We start from the raw sequence: 19,369 nt of genomic DNA, 5'->3' as shown, positions 1-19,369 counted from the left end.
AGGTTAAGGTCACAGGAAAAAACATCCCCACAGCATCATGCTGCACTGTAGGGATGGTGCTAGGTTTTCTCCAGACGTAACGCTTGGCATTCAGGCCAAAGAGTTCAATCTTGGTTTCATCAGACCAGAGAACCTTGTTTCTCGTGGTCAGTGTCCTTTTTAGGTTCCTTTTTGGCATACTCCCAAGTGGGCTGTCATGTTGCTTTCACTGAGGAGTGGCTTCCGTCTGGCCAATCTACCATAATGGCCTGATTGGTGGAGTGCTGCAGAGATGGTTGTCTTTCTGGAAGGTTCTTCCATCTCCACAGAGCTCTGCAGTTCTGTCAGTGACCATTTGATTCTTGGTTACCTCCCTTGATTGTGCAGTTTGGATGGGTGGCCAGCTCTAGGAAGAGTCTTGGTGGTTCCAAACTTCTTCCATTTAAGAATGATGGAAGTTGCTGTGTTCTTGGGGACCTTCAATGCTGCAGAAATGTTTTGGTACCCTTCCCCAGATCTGTGCCTCAACACAATCCTGTCTTGTAGCTATACAGGCGATTCCTTCAACCTCATGGCTTGGTTTTTGCTCTGACATGCACTGTCAGCTATGGGACCTTATATAGACAGGTGTGTGCCTTTCCAAATCATGTCCAATCAATTGAATTTACCACAGGTGGACTCCGAGTTGTAGAAACATCTCAAGGATGATCAATGGAAAGCTCAATTTTGAGTCTCGTAGCAAAGGGTCTGAATACTTATGTAAATAAAGTATTTCAGTTTTTTAAAAGTTTTTTTTTTAATACATTTGTAAAAATGTCCAAATGATTTTTGCTTTGTCATTATGGTGTATTGTCACTAGATTGATGAAGAAAAATGTTTTAATCAATTTTAGAACAGGGCTGTAACGTAACAAAATGTGGAAAAAGGGTCTGAATACTTTCTGAATGCACTTTATATTTTGTATTTCTCAACTTTCAATATTCAGCTCAATAGACACTATTTTACAACCAAGATATTTGATATGGCTTTTGAGATCATATGGAGCAGCGTGTGCTCGGAATTTGCACACCGGCCATTGCGAGGTCATAGGCCTACGGTCTCATGGGTAATAGCTTACAACTGCACATTTTATTAGGACACTAAATTTACTGTTGGATGAATACATGGCTACTAGCAGTGTGTATTATATCTAGATTTAGGGATTTAGTTAGTGTTTTGAGTTTCCACTTCCTCTATGAACAAAACAACACATCGGGAAGTTCAGGGTAGCCTAGTGGTTAGAGCGTTGGACTAGTAACCGGAAGGTTGCAAGTTCAAACCCCCGAGCTGACAAGGTACAAATCTGTCGTTCTGCCCCTGAACAGGCAGTTAACCCACTGTTCCTAGGCCTTCATTGAAAATAAGAACTTGTTCTTAACTGACTTGCCTGGTTAAATAAAGGTTTTTTAAAAATTACAGTAAAATATAGCAACTATATTCTAATTGTCAACCCAAAATTCAAGACAAATTACTGAATTATGTTGCGCATCAAAATATCTTGAATCATGCATTCCTGCTTGGATGTGTTAGATGAAACAACTTAGTTATTGAATATCTCAGTAGCCTATTTATTATACTTCTTAATAAAGCATGGATGACTGGGACACTGCCACCACCTGTAAAAGTTATCGACACCAGTGGAAAATGTTAGTCTGGAGCCCTGTAATAGTAATTAACACTTAGGGTAGGTGTTGATTCAGGGGAGCACAAATGACAGGCACTAATTTGCAATATAGCCTAAGTCATTAGCTTGGCTTGTATAACTTTTATATGGCTTAAGCAGACAGACAGACGGAGAACAAGAAGAAGCACAGAGTGACAGCAGAGAATATGCTGAGACAGACAGCACAACATGGAGGCAACACATATGTCTAGAGCAGAGACAGTTATAGTGGTGAGGTGTATCTCCAGACACAGTTATAGTGGTGAGTTGTATCTCCAGACAGAGACACAGATATAGTGGTGAGGTATATCTCTAGACAGAGACACAGTTATAGGGGTATCTCCAGACAAGAGACACAGTTATAGTGGTGAGTTGTATCTCCAGACAGAGACACAGTGGTTACTCCAGACAGAGACACAGTTATAATGGTTACTCCAGACAGACACAGTTATAGTGGTGAGTTGTATCTCCAGACCGAGACGCAGTTATAGTGGTTACTCCAGACAGAGACACAGTTGTAGTGGTGAGTTGTATCTCCAGACAGACACAGTTACAGTGGTGAGTTGTATCTCCAGACCGAGACGCAGTTATAGTGGTGAGTTGTATATCCAGACTGAGACGCAGTTATAGTGGTGAGGTGTATATCTAGACCGAGACGCAGTTATAGTGGTGAGGTGTATATCTAGACCGAGACGCAGTTATAGTGGTGAGGTGTATATCTAGACCGAGACGCAGTTATAGTGGTGAGGTGTATATCTAGACCGAGACGCAGTTATAGTGGTGAGGTGTATATCTAGACCGAGACGCAGTTATAGTGGTGAGGTATATATCTAGACCGAGACGCAGTTATAGTGGTGAGGTGTATATCTAGACCGAGACGCAGTTATAGTGGTGAGGTGTATATCTAGACCGAGACGCAGTTATAGTGGTGAGGTGTATATCTAGACCGAGACGGAGTTATAGTGGTGAGGTGTATATCTAGACAGACGCAGTTATAGTGGTGAGGTGTATATCTAGACCGAGACGCAGTTATAGTGGTGAGGTATATATCTAGACCGAGACGCAGTTATAGTGGTGAGGTGTATATCTAGACCGAGACGCAGTTATAGTGGTGAGGTGTATATCTAGACCGAGACGCAGTTATAGTGGTGAGGTGTATATCTAGACCGAGACGGAGTTATAGTGGTGAAGGTGTATATCTAGACAGACGCAGTTATAGTGGTGAGGTGTATATCTAGACCGAGACGCAGTTATAGTGATGAGGTGTATCTCCAGACAGAGACACAGTCACGGAATTTGGGCTAAGATAGGGAAGAATAATATATATACTGTAGCGTAGAAAACTCAACATGTTTTTAAACGTCCACTTGCCACCTATCCAGTCTGTCCATAGGCCTCTGACCTATGTAAATCAAATTTGGGAACGTTAACAAATAAAGTGACATGAAACCAGCGAACAGGAAGGGCGAGTCATTTCTTTCGCTCCTTCCCCTAAGAACTTCACCAAAGACAGTACTCGTGATTACTGTTCTCTTACCGGCAGGATATTATGCTGGCAGGACCATTGCAAAATGTATGTATAAAAAAAAAAGTCCCCCGGCAAAGACATGCTAAACTTTGACTAGCAATAAAACATTTTTTTAAATCACAGCATTGCACCAACCTCTGAAGAAATCCATGTATAATTTGACGTATTTTAACTTTGTATTATTTCTACCAGAATTTATTTTTAAAGTTTACAAAAATACTGGCATATTCAAAGCTTTTATGTAGGCAATATTTAAAAGAAATACACTTTTAATAAAATATAAATATGTTATTGGAATTACTCATTAGTATCTGCAAAACTTAAATGTGTCTCTTGTGCTTGGGCACCAGGTTTAATACAGAGTACTGGTGACTCCTTATACCTAGGTGTCTAGTTAGACTGTAAACTCTCCTTCCAGACATTAAGATTCTCCAATCCAAAATTAAATCTAGAATCGGCTTCCTATTTCGCAACAAAGGATCCTTCACTCATGCTGCCAAACATATCCTCGTTAAACTGACTATCCTACCGATCCTTGACTTTGATGTAATTTACAAAATAGCCTCCAACACTCTACTCAGCAAATTGGATGTAGTCTATCACAGTGCCACCCGTTTTGTCATCAAAGCCCCATATACTACCCACCACTGTGACCTGTATGCTCTCGTTGGCTGGCCCTCTCTTCATATTCGTCGCCAAACCTACTGGCTCCAGGTCATCTATAAGTCTTTGCTAGGTAAAGCCCCGCCTTATCTCAGCCCACTGGTCACCATAGCAGCACCTGCCTGTAGCATGCACCAGCAGGTATATTTCACTGGTCATCCCCAAAGCCAACTCCCCATTTGGCCTCCTTTCCTTCCAGTTCTCTGCTGCCAATGACTGGAACAAATTGCAAAAATCACTGAAGCTGGAGTCTTATATCTCCCTCACTAACTAAGCATCAGCTGTCAGGGCAGCTTACCGATCATTGCACCTGTACACAGCCCATCTGTAAATAGCCCACCCAACTACCCCATCTCCATATTGTTGTTATTATTTTTTGCTCCTTTGCACCCCAGTATCTCTACAGTCGTGGCCAAAAGTTTTGAGAATGACACAAATATTAATTTTCAAAGTTTGCTACCTCAGTTTGTATGATGGCAATTTGCATATACTCCAGAATGTTATGAAGAGTGATCAAATGAATTGCAATTAATTGCAAAGTCCCTCTTTGCCATGCAAATGAACTGAATCCCCCCAAAACATTTCCACTGCATTTCAGCCCTGACACAAAAGGACCAGCTGACATGTCAGTGATTCTCTCGTTAACACAGGTGTGAGGGTTGACGGGGACAAGGCTGGAGATCACTCTATCATCCTTATTGAGTTCAAATAATAGACTGGAAGCTTCAAAAGGAGGGTGGTGCTTGGTATCATCGTTCTTCCTCTGTCAACCATGGTTACCTGGAAGGAAACACGTGCCGTCATCATTGCTTTGCACAAAAAGGGCTTCACAGGCAAGAATGTTGCTGCCAGTAAGATTGCACCTAAATCAGCCATTTATCGGATCATCAAGAACTTCAAGGAGAGCGGTTCAATTGCTATGAAGGCTTTCAGGGCGCCCAAGAAAGTCCAGCAAGCGCCAGGACCGTCTCCTAAAGTTGATTCAGCTGCGGGATCGGGGCATCACCAGTACAGAGCTTTCTCAGGAATGGCAGCAGGCAGGTGTGAGTGCATCTGCACGCACAGTGAGGGGAAGACTTTTGGAGGATGGCCTGGTGTCAAGAAGAGCAGCAAAGAAGCCACTTCTCTCCAGGAAAAACATCAGGGACAGACTGATATTCTGCAAAAGGTACAGGGATTGGACTGCTGAAGACTGGGGTAAAGTCATTTTCTCTGATGAATCCCCTTTCCGATTGTTTGGGGCATCCGGAAAAGAGCTTGTCCGGAGAAGACAAGGTGAGTGCTTCCATCAGTCCTGTGTCATGCCAACAGTAAAGCATCGTGAGACCATTCATGTGTGGGGTTGCTTCTCAGCCAAGGGAGTTGGCTCACTCACAATTTTGCCTAAGAACACAGCCATGAATATAGAATGGTACCAACACATCCTCCGAGAGTAACTTCTCCCAACCATCCAGGAACAGTTTGGTGACGAACAATACCTTTTCCAGTATGATGGAGCACCTTGCCATAAGGCAAAGTGATAACTAAGTGGCTCAGGGGAACAAAACATTGATATTTTGGGTCCATGGCCAGGAAACTCCCCAGACCTTTATCCCATTGAGAACTTGTGGTCAATCCTCAAGAGGCGGGTAGACAAACAAAAACCAACAAATTCTGACAAACTCCAAGCATTGATTATGCAAGACTGGGCTGCCATCAGTCAGGATGTGGCCCAGAAGTTAATTGACAGCATGCCAGGGCGGATTGCAGAGGTCTTGAAAAGAGAGGTCAACACTGCAAATTTTGACTCTTTGCATCAACTTCATGTAATTGTCAATAAAAAGCCTTTGACACTTATGAAATGCTTGTAATTATACTTCAGTATTCCATAGTAACATCTGACAAAAATATCTAAAGACACTGAAGCAACAAACTTTGTGGAAGTTAATATTTGTGTCATTCTCAAAACTTTTGGCCCCGATTGTACTTGCTCATTCATCTTCTGCACACCTATCACTCCAGTGTATAATTGCTAAATTGTAATTATTTCACCACTATGGCCTATTTATTGCCCTACCTCCCTAATCTTACTACATTTGCACACACTGTATATTGAATTTTCTATTGTGTTATTGACTGTACATTTGTTTATCCCATGTGTAACTCTGTGTTGTTGGTGTCGCACTGCTTTGCTTTATCTTGGCCAGGTCGCAGTTAGAAATGAGAACTTGTTCTCCACTGGCCTACCTGGTTAAATAAAGGTGAGAAAAAAAAATCTGTACTCCACCCACTCCTGCAACCCAATGCACAGTTCTACTTATTGTTTTGTAGAGAGAACCTTTCTACTTGTTTCAGCTAGGGGGAAATTCTCAGTAGGGTCTCTACTAACCAAACTGTGTAGATTTGGAGGGGGACTGTGTCATATATACCCAGCAGCACTTCGTTCTCCACCCCCTTTATAGCGCCCAATGCCGTATTCTGTAATAGACTGTACATGGGATACTTATTGGCTTGTAGAGAGAACCTTTCTACCTGTCTCAGCTAAAGGGGGTGGGAAATACTCAGTAGGGTCTCTACTAACCAAATAAGGTTTTCTTTGTATGAGGGCTTTCTCTCTACAAGCCAATATGTATCCCGTGTACAGTCTATTACAGTCAATGGGGGTTATGGAGGGGGCCGAGAATTAAGTGCTCTTGGGTATGACACAGTCCCACTCCAAAGCTAACCCTATTTGGTAGTAGAGACCCTACTGAGTATTTTCCACCCCACTTTAGCTGAGACAGGTAGAAAGGTTTTCTTTCTACAGCCCAATATTCTCAACATACCAGCTTCAACAATGTATTTTGTCATTACTTGTGTTAATACATAGTTTGTATCTGTTTTCATAAATGACCCAGTGCATTTTCTTATTGTCACAATAGAAGTGGTCATTGATTAAAATTCTATCTTTTGAATGAATTATCCACATTGCAATGTTTTGAAATGCAGGGTTTTAAGGCAACGAAAGTGACGTCATCATTTTTGCTGCTGGCAGAATACTGGTGTGCCGGTGACAGTACAGTAAGAATGTTAAGAAACTGACTTTACCGTCAAAAAAGAGATTTGTTTGCCACTGTTTGGTGTTCTTTTCTGTCATCTGGAGCTAACTCTCACAAGCAGCCGTCACATTCGATCGAGCGGGACAGATTGAAGAAAACAGGTTCAAGTTTGTACATTTGCAACGTGCTTTGTTCTCAAAGGATAGATTCGTATATGGTGGTCGGTCAACAAGTTGTCTGATTTCAGTTACAGGTATGTGGATAACTTGAACCTTCTGTTGTAGGCTATTTGAGAAGCTGACATTGGAAAAATATATATATTCCCTAATAATAACTGATTTAATAATAATAACTGATTTATAGCCCAATAAGGCACTATATGGAAACATAGTCGCTAAACAGGATCCGTTTTTTGGGGTTTTGACTGACAAGAGAGGGGGGAACATTTGCCAACTTTTGCATACAATGTTGCCAACAATGTCTCATGATGACAGCAACTCTCCCCGCAAAATTGTTACATTAATTTCGTTTGGAATGATTGATGATTGACGAATTCGCGGCATTTGTGGGTGGTGTACCTTTTTCTGGTAAAGCGAAACCGAACCTATCACTCATTGTGTAGTCTATTAGTTCAGTCTCTCTCCAGTCTCTCCGAGAAGTCCTTGAAATACCTCACTATGGACCTATTTTCGTTACCCACATGAAGGGTGGTCGTGTATTGAGACCTACGGTTAGATGTATTGACTTGCGGACTTGGGAAGCGCAGCTTGAGTGGAAATTCCACTGTTTTGCAATTCATGTGACTTTTTCAGTTAGGCAGAGGGGGCCTGAATACATCCTTCCCTTTTCTGCATCTGCCCTCTGTCAGCTGTTTTTGAAGCCATGGGTGTAGGCCTATTGCTCTGGTGGTGTCGTGCACCTTAATACAATTACCACAATCTATCTCTTCTCCTTATCTCTCCTTACTCTTTTCTATTTACTCCTCCTATCCAATCTCCTTTCCAACTGTGTCTCTTTCTCAACCTTACACACCTTCCCTCTCTCTCTTGCTCTCTTCTCTCCACCTGCCCCTCTCCCTCTAGGCTTATCTCTAGGTGGTGATGGGTTCTATGTTCCGTAGTGAGGAGGTGTGCCTGGTGCAGCTCTTCCTCCAGTCTGGTTCGGCCTTTAACTGTGTCAGTGAACTGGGAGAACTGGGCCTGGTCGAGTTCAGAGACGTGAGTTCTGTTCTCCCCTGATCTCGTTTGTCTCATATCTTCACGTGACTAAAGATTCACTGGCTTAGAACTAATAGCTGCAACTAATATCTCAACCGTCTTGCTATGAATAACTAAGTTTGACATTAACGACGTGTCAACTAAATCAAGCCTCGTGTGAATAACTTGTGAGTAACTAACGGTCTCTTTTGCTAATTCCCTCCGTGAATCAGTTGAACCCCAATGTCAACTCCTTCCAGAGGAAGTTTGTGGGGGAGGTGAGACGATGTCAGGAACTGGAGAAAACCTTCAGTGAGTATCTACATCTCACACACTATCGTCTCCTAAACCGCTCATTAAAACCCCTATACTAATACAGGGAAATTATGTTTGACAGTTTTCTCCTTTGCATTTCTCTTTCTCTCTCTCCGGTCTTTCTATCCTTCCATATCTTTCTCCCTGTCTCTCCCTCCACCTCTCTGTCTTTTCATCCTTCTCTCCACTCAGCGTTCCTGGAGCAGGAGATCAATAGGTCCCTTTTGCCCCCCCTCCATGGCCCGACCCCCTGCCCGAACCCCTCGGCCCCCCAGCCCAGAGAGTTGCTCACCATTGAGGAGGAGAGTGAGAAGCTGGCCAGGGAGCTCAAAGAGCTTTCCAGGAACAGAGACGGTCTCAGAGCCCAGCTGATCCAGCTCAGCCAGTACAAAGGAGTTCTCACCCAGACCCACTCCCTCACCGCCTCACAGGTCAAAACTACACCTCCCATCACCACCCTCTCTCAATTCAATTTCAATTTAAGGGCTTTATTGGCATGGGAAACATATGTTTACATTGCCAAAGCAAGTGAAGCAGATAAATAAACAAAAGTGAAATAAACAATGCAAATGAACAGTAAACATTACACTCACAGAAGTTCCAAAATAATAAAGACATTTCAAATGTCATATTATATCCAAATACAGTATTGTAACGATGTGCAAACAGTTAAAGTACAAAAGGGAAAATAAATAAACATATACAGTGGGGCAAAAAAGTATTTAGTCAGCCACCAATTGTGCAAGTTCTCCCACTTAAAAAGATGAGGCCTGTAATTTCCATCATAGGTACACTTCAACTATGACAGACAAAATTTGAAAAGAAATCCTGAAAATCACATTGTAGGATTTTTTTATGAATTTATTTGCAAATTATGGTGGAAAATAAGTATTTGGTCACCTACAAACAAGTAAGATTTCTGGCTTTCACAGACCTGTAACTTCTTCTTTAAGAGGCTCCACTCGTTACCTGTATTAATGCCACCTGTTTGAACTTGTTATCAGTATAAAAGACACCTGTCCACAACCTCAAACAGTCACACTCCATACTCCACTATGGCTAAGACCAAATAGCTGTCAAAGGACACCAGAAACAAAGTTGTAGACCTGCACCAGGCTGGGAAAACTGAATCTGCAAAAGGCATTTTTCGTCACCAAACTGTTCCTGGATGGTTGGGAGAAGTTGCTCTCGGAGGATGTGTTGGTACCATTCTTTATTCATGGCTGTGTTCTTAGGCAAAATTGTGAGTGAGCCAACTCCCTTGGCTGAGAAGCAACCCCACACATGAATGGTCTCAGGATGCTTTACTGTTGGCGTGACACAGGACTGATGGTAGCGCTCACCTTGTCTTCTCCGGACAAGCTTTTTTTCCGGATGCCCCAAACAATCGGAAAGGGGATTCAGAGAAAATGACTTTACACCAGTCCTCAGCAGTCCAATCCCTGTACCTTTTGCAGAATATCAGTCTGTCCCTGATGTTTTTCCTGGAGAGAAGTGGCTTCTTTGCTGCCCTTCTTGACACCAAGCCATCCTCCAAAAGTCTTTGCCTCACTGTGCATGCAGATGCACTCACACCTGCCTGCTGCCATTCCTGAGTAAGCTCTGTACTGGTGGTGCCCAATCCCGCAGCTGAATCAACTGTAGGAGACGGTCCTGGCGCTTGCTGGACTTTTTTGGGCGCACTGAAGCCTTCACAACAATTGAACTGCTGTCCTTGAAGTTCTTGATGATCCGATAAATGGCTGATTTAGGTGCAGTCTTACTGGCAGCAATATCCTTGCCTGTGAAGCCCTTTTTGTGCAAAGCAATGATGACCGCACATGTTTCCTTGCAGGTAACCATGTTTGACAGAGGAAGAACAATGATTCCAAGCACCACCTTCCTTTTGAAGCCTCCAGTCTGTTATTTGAACTCAATCAGCATGACAGAGTGATCTCCAGCCTTGTCCTTGTCAACACTCACACCTGTGTTAACGAGAGAATCACTGAAATTATGTCAGCTGGTCCTTTTGTGTCAGGGCTGAAATGCAGTGGAAATGTTTTTGGGGGATTCAGTTCATTTGCATGGCAAAGAGGGACTTTGCAATTAATTTCAATTCATCTGATCACTCTTCATAACATTCTGGAGTATATGCAAATTGCCATCATACAAACTGAGACAGCAGACTTTGTGAAAATTAATATTTGTGTCATTCTCAAAACTTTTGGCCACGACTGTAGTATGTTTCTCCCCCAAAACCACTATCCATTCATTTGTATAGCAGACCCTCATGCCAAATTGAGTCAAAGGCTTTTTTTAAATTAATAAAGCATGAGAAGACTTTGCCTTTGTTTTGTTTGTTTGTCAATTAGAGTGTGCACGGTGAATACGTTATCTATCGTACAGGAATTTGGTAGAAAGCCAATTTGACATTTGCTCAGTACATTGTTTTCACTGAGGAAATGTATGATAATGCGGAGGATTTTCCCAAGGTTGCTGTTGACACATATCCCACTGTATTGGGGTGAAATTTGTCTCCACTTTTGTGGATTGGGGCGATCAGTCCTTGGTTCCAAATATTGGGGGAATTTTATTTATTTACCTTTATTTAAATAGGCAAGTCAGTTAAAGAACAAATTCTTATTTTCAATGACGGCCTAGGAACAGTGAGTTAACTGCCTTGTTCAGAGGCGGAACGACAGATCCTTTCGGTTACTAGTCCAATGCTCTAACCACTAGGCTACCCGCCGTCCCAGGAAGATGCAAGAGCTAAGGATGATGTTAGAGAGTTTAAGTACAGCCAATTGGAATTTGTTGTCTGTATATTTTATTATTTTATTTCTCTCTCTCTCTCTCGCTCTCACACAACCAGACACACTCCTTCAGAGAACCTAAACGACTGTTTGGATGTGTTAAAGTCTCCCGAACCCTTTTTATTGTTTCCTCTTACAGGCTCCACCTCCTCTTCGTGAAACAGTAGGCATATTGGAGCCTAACCGACAGGATGTCCACCTCCGGTAAGCATCATTGGTCAAAGTGTTTGCCAGTGTCCTTCCACCTTATTCTTTTTATTTTTACATTGGCTCTGGACAAAGATTGATTTTCAAGTTGGTCAACATCCTCTTTTGCCAACTTACCTATTTCTTTGCTCGTCTCTCATCCTTCTCTCTTCTGCAGTTTTGTGGCCGGTGTGGTCCACCCCTGGAAAGTCCCATCATTTGAGCGGTTGCTATGGCGAGCATGCCGCGGGTACGTCGTCGTGGACTTCAGAGAGATGGAGGAGCAGTTGGAGCATCCTGACACGGTGAGGGGAGAGGGAGAGGAGGAGGAAAGAAATGAAGAGAAAAGTTATACTTACAGTAAAACTCCACCCTATATTTTGGTATTTGTTTAATTTATCTTTCGGTATTTGTTTCATTAGTCCATAATTGATATAGTCCCAAAATGTTTTGCATATCGGCAATCAAGTTGCATCATATGCTAAATGCATAATACCGGCTGTATTTCTGTATTTTGGAAGTTATATATCTTGAAACAAATCAAAAACAGAAAACAAAAGTTTTTTGGGTGGAATTTTCATATAAGTAAGAGTGGCAAACAAGATGGTCAATGCATCAACATTTCTAATATGTGATGGGATTGCAGGGGGAGATGGTGCAGTGGACAGTGTTCCTCATATCCTACTGGGGAGATCAGATCGGACAAAAGGTCAAGAAGATCTGTGATTGGTAAGTAAACCTGTCCACTTCTTGTGGCGTCATTTACCAGATTGCGGTGGTCCATGTACATGCTTGTTTAATGACCCTTGTCTTTCTTGCACCTCCTGGATAACTTGCATTTACAGCTTCCACGCGCAGGTGTTTGAGTATCCTGACAGCCCCACAGAGAGAGAGGAGATTCTCCAGGGACTGCAGGGCAGAATTGAAGACATCAAATCAGTAAGTCAGACACGAGCGCTGTATAAAATGCATTCACCTTCAACTTTGATGCTCTATCACTAAACTTCACTAGAAATCATTGGGTGCAGCAAACAGAGCGAACGTTTACTGTCTGTAAAGCTCCCCCGAACTCCATCTCTAATCCACACCTTCCCCCTTTCGTCCTTCACCCCTCTGCCCTCCCCTCCTCAGGTCCTCTTTCAGACAGAGCAGTTCCTCCAGCAGATGTTGGTGCGTACAGTAGCGGTGTTGCCCCAGTGGAAGGTGCGGGTCCAGAAGTCTAAGGCAGTCCAGGCCGTACTGAACCTCTGCAGCCCCTCCGTCACCGACAAGTGTCTGATTGCTGAAGCCTGGTGTCCCGTCCGCAAGCTGCCCGAGCTGCAGAGCGCCCTGAGGGAAGGAGGGGTGAGCGAGGGGAAGGAAACAGGGACGGGGAGATGGGAGACACAGAAGTGCGGTTGAGTAATGCAACAAGAGCGAGTTAGTTGTATGTTGTCGTCACTCTGTTTAAATGTAGGAATGGATGTCATTTTACACAGTACCCTAAATGTGTATGACCTTAAGCCCCTTCATCTGCTCTCTGTCTCTCCCCCTATCAGAGGAAGAGTGGCAGCGGGGTGGACTCGTTCTACAACCGCCTCCCCTGCTCCACGCCTCCTCCTACACTGTTTCCCACCAACTCCTTCACTGCAGGCTTCCAGAACATTGTAGACGCCTACGGAGTGGCCAGTTACCGCGAGGTCAACCCAGGTATCAGTCCAATCAATACATCAATTCGTTTAGCGGTCACTTCCAACCTCTAACCAGCCAACAACCCAGGGAAGAACCTGCTCCTCTGGTATATGTCAACGATCAGAACTATTATGCCCCCCCGTTCTCTCGTTCGCCCCTCTCTCTGTTTTCTCCTCTCCTACTTTTTCTGGCTAACCTCTCTCCCTCCCCCTCTCTCTCATTCCCTCCTCCCCTCTGTCTCTGTAGCGGTGTACACCATCATCACGTTCCCCTTCCTGTTTGCTGTGATGTTTGGGGACGTGGGTCACGGTCTGCTGATGTCCCTGGCTGCCCTCTGGATGGTTCTGGAGGAGAAGGACCCCAAACTCAGGAACAACACTAATGAGGTCACACAGACACACACACACAGTCGCACCTTTTCATACACACCCTTTAAATTGGGAGACTGACAAATCTGATTCACAGGAACAGTCCTAATATACTGTCACTCTGTGTGTGGTTTAGATCTGGCGGATGATGTTTGGAGGACGTTATCTGATCCTGTTGATGGGACTGTTCTCTGTCTACACTGGGGCCATCTACAATGAGTGTTTTAGCAGAGGACTCAGCCCCTTCAGCTCCGGCTGGCATGTAGGACCCATGTTTGAGAACGGAGAGTGGAAGTAAGGACACACACACACATACACGTGTGCCCATGTCCGTCACTCACACATGCATAACAGTGCCACAATCACTTTTCTGATTGTCCTGTATGTTATGTTTACAATATGAGTTTTGTGTCTCTCTCTCTCTCTTCTTCTCTTAGTCCAACAACTGTTAAAGAGAACAACTTCCTGTCCCTGGACCCTAACATCACTGGGGTTTTTACAGGACCCTATCCTTTTGGTATCGACCCGGTATGGAAATGCACCTCACACTGCCTCAATCTTTCTCTCACTCCTCCGTCTCTCGCTCTCCATCTATCTCTTCCTCATCTCTCATCTCTCTGTAATGATTGTTTCCATGACCGTCTGTCTGTCCCTCTCAGGTCTGGGGTATGTCCAACAACCACCTGACGTTCCTCAACTCCTACAAGATGAAGATGTCTGTCATTATCGGGGTCATCCACATGACCTTCGGAGTCTGTCTGGCCTTCTTCAACTACATGTGAGGGAACGTGTGTGTGTGTGTGTGCCTGTACGGGTTGGGGTCAATTCCATTTCAATTCAGAAAGTATTCCAATTTCACATTTTTTTTCATTGAAAAGCATTGTAGAGAATTAGAATTTGAGTGTACTTCCTGAATTGACCCCAATCCTGGTGTGAATGGAACTGCAAGGGAGTATCACTGTAATCTAATAATTTTCTCACCATCCCTCTTGCTATCCCTACCCCTCTCTCTACTCAAACCCATCCTTCTGTCTATGCATTCCTTCTCTCTACCCATCTCCCTCTACCCACCCACTTCTCTCTTTGTCTCTCTCTCTATTCATCCTTCTCCCACTCTACCCATCCCTCTCTCCCCTATCCCTCCAGACACTTTAACCAGTTGAGCAGTGTGTTCCTGGTACTGATCCCAGAGCTGTTCTTCATGCTGTGTCTGTTTGGTTACCTGGTCTTCATGGTCATCTTCAAGTGGCTGGCCTTCGACACGACCCACTCTAACTCCGCCCCCAGCATCCTCATCCACTTCATAGACATGTTCCTATTCGCCGAGAACAAGGACAACCCGCCCCTCTACAGAGGACAGGTGTCTGTCTGAATGTGTCTGTCTGAATGTGTGTGTTTTGTGGGGAAACATGATGCCACTGTACAGGACTGGTATGTTTGTGGAAGGGCATACAACGTGCTCACTCCAATGTACTTATTTGTCTAAAGTATGCTTAATGTTACCTGAGTCCTTGAAAATATCATCTATAGGTAAACAATGGTAAGGCAGCATGCTCTCTCCAAAATACAACCTGCACTCTAGTGTGTGTGTGACGTCCTAACTCCCTCTCTCTCTGTACTGTAGTTGGTGGTGCAGAAGGTCCTGGTGGTACTGGCGCTGTGTTCTGTTCCAGTCCTGCTGCTGGGGAAACCCATCCATCAATACATCACACACAAGAGGAAGCACCGGCACATGGTGAGCAACTGTGTTGTCTTGTCTGGGCGTGTGCTATGCCTATTGATTTGAGTGTAAGTATCTAGGATGACTTTGTTTAGTCTTATGTGTATCACATCTGTATGTGTAACATACGTAAACTCAGCGAAAAAAGAAACGTCCCTTTTTCAGGACCCTGTCTTTCAAAGATAATTAGTAAAAATCCAAATAACTTCACAGATCTTCATTGTAAAGGGTTTAAACACGGTTTCCCATGTGTGTTCAATGAACCATAAACAATTCATGAACATGCACCTGTGGAACGGTCATGAAGACACTAACAGCTTACAGATGGTAAGCAATTAAGGTCACAGTTATGAAAACTTAGGACATGAAAGAGGCCTTTCTACAGACTCTGAAAAACACCAAAAGAAAGATGCCCAGGGTCCCTGCTCATCTGCATGAACGTGCTTTAGGCATGCTGCAAGGAGGCATGAAGACTGCAGAGGTGGCCAGGGAAATAAATTGCAATGTCCGTACTGTGAGACGCCCAAGACAGCGCTACAGGGAGACAGGACGGACAGCTGATCGTCCTCGCAGTGGCAGACCACGTGTAAGAACACCTGCACAGGATCGGTACATCTCACCTAAGGGACAGGTACAGGATGGCAACAACAACTGCCCGAGTTACACCAGGAATGCACAATCCCTCCATCAGTGCTCAGACTGTCCGCAATAGGCTGAGAGAGGCTGGACTGAGGGCTTGTAGGCCTGTTGTAAAGGCAGGTCCTCACCAGACCGGCAACAACGTTGCCTATGGGCACAAACCCACCGTCGCTGGACCAGACAGGACTGGCAAAAAGTGCTCTTCACTGAAGTGGTTGTCTCACCAGGGGTGATGGTCGGATTAGCATTTATCATCAAAGGAATGAGCGTTACACCGAGGCCTGTACTCTGGAGCGGGATCGATTTGGAGGTGGAGGGTCCGTCATGGTCTGTACAGTGTGTCACAGCATCATCGGACTGAGCTTGTTGTCATTGCAGGCAATCTCAACGCTGTGTGTTACAGGGAAGACATCCTCCTCCCTCATGTGGTACCCTTCCTGCAGGCTCATCCTGACATGACCCTCCAGCATGACAATGCCACCAGCCATACTGCTCGTTCTGTGCGTGATTTCCTGCAAGTCACGAATGTCAGTGTTCTGCCATGGCCAGCGAAGAGCCCGGATCTCAATCCCTTTGAGCACATCTGGGACCTGTTGGATCGGAGGGTGAGGGCTAGGGCCATTCCCCCCAGAAATGTCCGGGAACCTTGGTGGAAGAGTGGGGTAACATCTCACAGAAAGAACTGGCAAATCTGGTGCAGTCCATGAGGAGGAGATGCACTGCAGTACTTACTACAGCTGGTGGCCACACAAGATACTGACTGTTACTTTTGATTTTGACCCTCCCTTTGTTCAGGGACACATTATTCCATATCTGTAGTCACAGTTTATGTCTCAGTTGTTGAATCTTGTTAAGTTTGCTGAAAATAAACGCAGATGACAGGGAGAGGACGTTTCTTTTTTTTTGCTGAGTTTATTATGTGTGTTTATATACAGTATGTATTATAATCTCTGTGAGTGGGTCTGATGTGATTGTGTCTTCCAGGCAGGAGACAGACGACCCCTGTTGGCTGAGAACAGTTCCATCAATGCTCATCAGGGAGAGGTGGGGAGTCACAGAGAGGAGGAGGTGGTGAGAGGGAGCGAGTCATCATTGTGTTACCCGTGCCAGCTCCGTTTCAATATACTCATAGCCCGAGCTAGTGTCACAAGGAATAACATATTACTCCGTCCAACTTCTCTACCCTTTTTCCCTGTCTTAAAAAAAAAAGAAGCTAAATCTCTGTGCATCTCTGTAGGATTTTGACGCTGCTGATGCGTTCATGCACCAGGCCATCCACACCATAGAGTACTGTCTAGGCTGCATCTCCAACACAGCCTCCTACCTACGACTGTGGGCCCTCAGCCTTGCACACGCACGTGAGTCACACGCGCACACACACACTTTCCCCACTGATTTACAGTGACTTACTGATCGCACACTGACTCATTTCTTTAAGAGTGCTAACTCATTCTAGCGCCTACTCAGTGTGTCCCCTTTCACCCTCCAGAGCTGTCGGAGGTGCTCTGGACGATGGTGCTGCATAACGCCCTGACCTGGCAAGGCAACATGGGATCTGTGATCCTGTTTCTATTCTTCATCGTCTTCGCGGTGCTAACAGTTTCCGTCCTGCTGGTCATGGAGGGCCTGTCTGCCTTCCTGCATGCCCTGCGTCTGCACTGGTGAGAGAAGGGGGACGGGGGGGGGGGGGGGGGGGTGAGAATGAGTGAGAGATGGTGGGAAGGAATTAGTCGAAGGGGAGAGGAGTGTGTGAATGGAGAATAAGATCAAATATATTATTCATGAAAGAAAATGTAATGCAATATTGTCTGTTGATTTTGTCTCTTTCCTAGGGTGGAGTTCCAGAATAAATTCTACAGTGGAACAGGTTACAAGCTGAACCCTTTCTCCTTCTCTTCCATAATCCACGCCTCGTCCGCTCTGTGATCATTTAAACGATCAATGAATTCTGATTGCCAAATGGTTATATTAACTTGCTCTGCACCTATCACACTGCACACATTTCAGAATGATTGCTGTCTTTTTTGTACACTCTGTGTTTTGTCAAATGTGTTCAATGTACAAGAATACATTTAGGCCTTTGCACTGTGCCTATTTCAGCATGCATGCTGTGTCATCAAAATCAGAATTTCTTTCTTGTTCCTTCTTTGCACTGATCATGTGGTGGGTCTGTAAATTCACTCTGGCTGTCTACTCTGATTTCAGGAATTTACGAACACGCAACACTCGTTGAATGACTGGTGTCTGCAAATCTTTTTAAATTCAATTGTTGCCAGCAGTACAGTTAGTCACCAATGCCCTAGATAACACGAAAATAGTCTAACCAGCTCTGCTAGGGGGAATAAAATGGTCAGAGTTAGGTGTTCTCTCATTTGTGTTTGGATGTAGCTAGCAAGCTAGCCACCTTTAGCCAGTTAGCTCGGGTGCTTGACTGCTGTTGTGAGGTCAGAACTCTCTGATCAACACTACTCCTCGAACACCCCGAGAGCAAAACGCTCTGAATTTATGAAAGCCCAGAGCGCACTCCAGAGTAAATTTAAATTTACTTCCAGTAATGTACCTTTAGATAATGTTGATTAAATAATATATTAACAGTAATACATTCACAACCTCCCTGTTTATCGTTCAAAGCATTATTTGAAAATGGTTGAATAACTCAGGAAATGGGTGCTATTGACTTTCACACATGACCGTGATCTCAAAGTTCAGTAAAGATAAGGCACACACCAATTGTCTTAACTCATCTGTTGTGGTCTTGAAGAGAGTCCACGTAGACATGATTTTGCAATGATGGTGTAGTATTATCTAAAATAAGGACTCACGACAACGAGGTTCTAGCTCCAGCATGTTTATTAACCTAGCCCTCGCATGTCATACCTCGTTACGGGTATCCCCAAGGGACATCCTACTACAGTTGGTAACACGAACAACCCTTCATGGTACTCAACACCTCTTTCTTGTGTCATATTTGAACACGGTTAATAATTATGGAAAGGGAAACTTGTAAACTCATGTGTCATTCACATTCTGTTTCATCTGAGCAGAGAACCATCTGAATGAAGATCAATGTTCTTCCGCATTCTCTGTATGATGGTTCACATCGTACTGTCTGTCTCTTTGCACTATCACTGTGTTTAACTCTAGGGCTGTAATGAAATTAAAGACAGTTTTTTTCCTGACGGTTCTTGTGTGGGTGTGTGATTTGACTTGTTCCTATTGTAGAAATTAGGCAAGTCAGACATCTTCTTTAATTTATAAAAAAAAATATATAGAATTGTATTTATTTATTTTTTATTAACAAATCAATACAAAAAGTACATTGGAACACAAGTATATATAAAGAATATACAAGGACATTTGGGCTAGGGGGTACAATATCACATTACACAAGGACCTTAAGGGGCATACACACATTGATAATTCCATCAGCTTTTTTGTTGGCAGAGTATTTAATTGCCTTAAAATATAGTTGAATTTATTTTTGCAAGGTAATAAAATGTGGTGTTTTGTTTGTAAATTTACATTGGTGAATATGACATTTGGCCAAAAGAATCCAATCCAAACTTTTTCCCAACTGATGTTATCAATAAAAC

General features: G+C 43.9%; 1 protein-coding gene across 2 annotated transcripts; it reads left to right on the top strand.

The window, feature by feature from the left end:
- Positions 1 to 6,872: 6,872 nt before the first annotated feature.
- On the top strand, positions 6,873 to 18,955 carry LOC109864703 (V-type proton ATPase 116 kDa subunit a-like). Of its 2 annotated transcripts, none has more exons than XM_020452577.2 (20): positions 6,873 to 7,142; positions 7,972 to 8,106; positions 8,319 to 8,397; positions 8,593 to 8,831; positions 11,332 to 11,396; positions 11,557 to 11,683; positions 12,025 to 12,107; positions 12,224 to 12,317; positions 12,510 to 12,722; positions 12,917 to 13,067; positions 13,296 to 13,435; positions 13,554 to 13,711; positions 13,855 to 13,945; positions 14,077 to 14,195; positions 14,564 to 14,777; positions 15,042 to 15,152; positions 16,761 to 16,820; positions 17,014 to 17,134; positions 17,266 to 17,437; positions 17,609 to 18,955. In XM_020452577.2, exons 2-20 carry the CDS (start codon positions 7,990 to 7,992, stop codon positions 17,700 to 17,702), a joined length of 2,448 nt encoding a protein of 815 aa, XP_020308166.1. In that variant the 5' UTR covers positions 6,873 to 7,142; positions 7,972 to 7,989; the 3' UTR covers positions 17,703 to 18,955. The 2 variants fall into 2 exon arrangements, with proteins under 2 accessions (XP_020308166.1, XP_020308165.1); XM_020452576.2 differs by having other exon boundaries at positions 16,761 to 16,847.
- Positions 18,956 to 19,369: the final 414 nt, after the last annotated feature.

The sequence above is a fragment of the Oncorhynchus kisutch genome, linkage group LG19 (genome assembly GCF_002021735.2).
Source record: "Oncorhynchus kisutch isolate 150728-3 linkage group LG19, Okis_V2, whole genome shotgun sequence".
NCBI classification, from domain to species: Eukaryota; Metazoa; Chordata; class Actinopteri; order Salmoniformes; family Salmonidae; genus Oncorhynchus; species Oncorhynchus kisutch.
This window is presented reverse-complemented; position numbering and strand designations above follow the sequence as displayed.

Bases quoted from the DNA above. Each gene is read 5' to 3' on its own strand.
- LOC109864703 (XM_020452576.2), top strand. From the start codon at position 7,990: ATGGGTTCTATGTTCCGTAGTGAGGAGGTGTGCCTGGTGCAGCTCTTC. The intron at 13,712-13,854 runs GTAAGGACACAC...TTCTTCTCTTAG, and splicing joins TTTGAGAACGGAGAGTGGAA to TCCAACAACTGTTAAAGAGA. The intron at 14,196-14,563 runs GTGAGGGAACGT...CTATCCCTCCAG, and splicing joins CTGGCCTTCTTCAACTACAT to ACACTTTAACCAGTTGAGCA.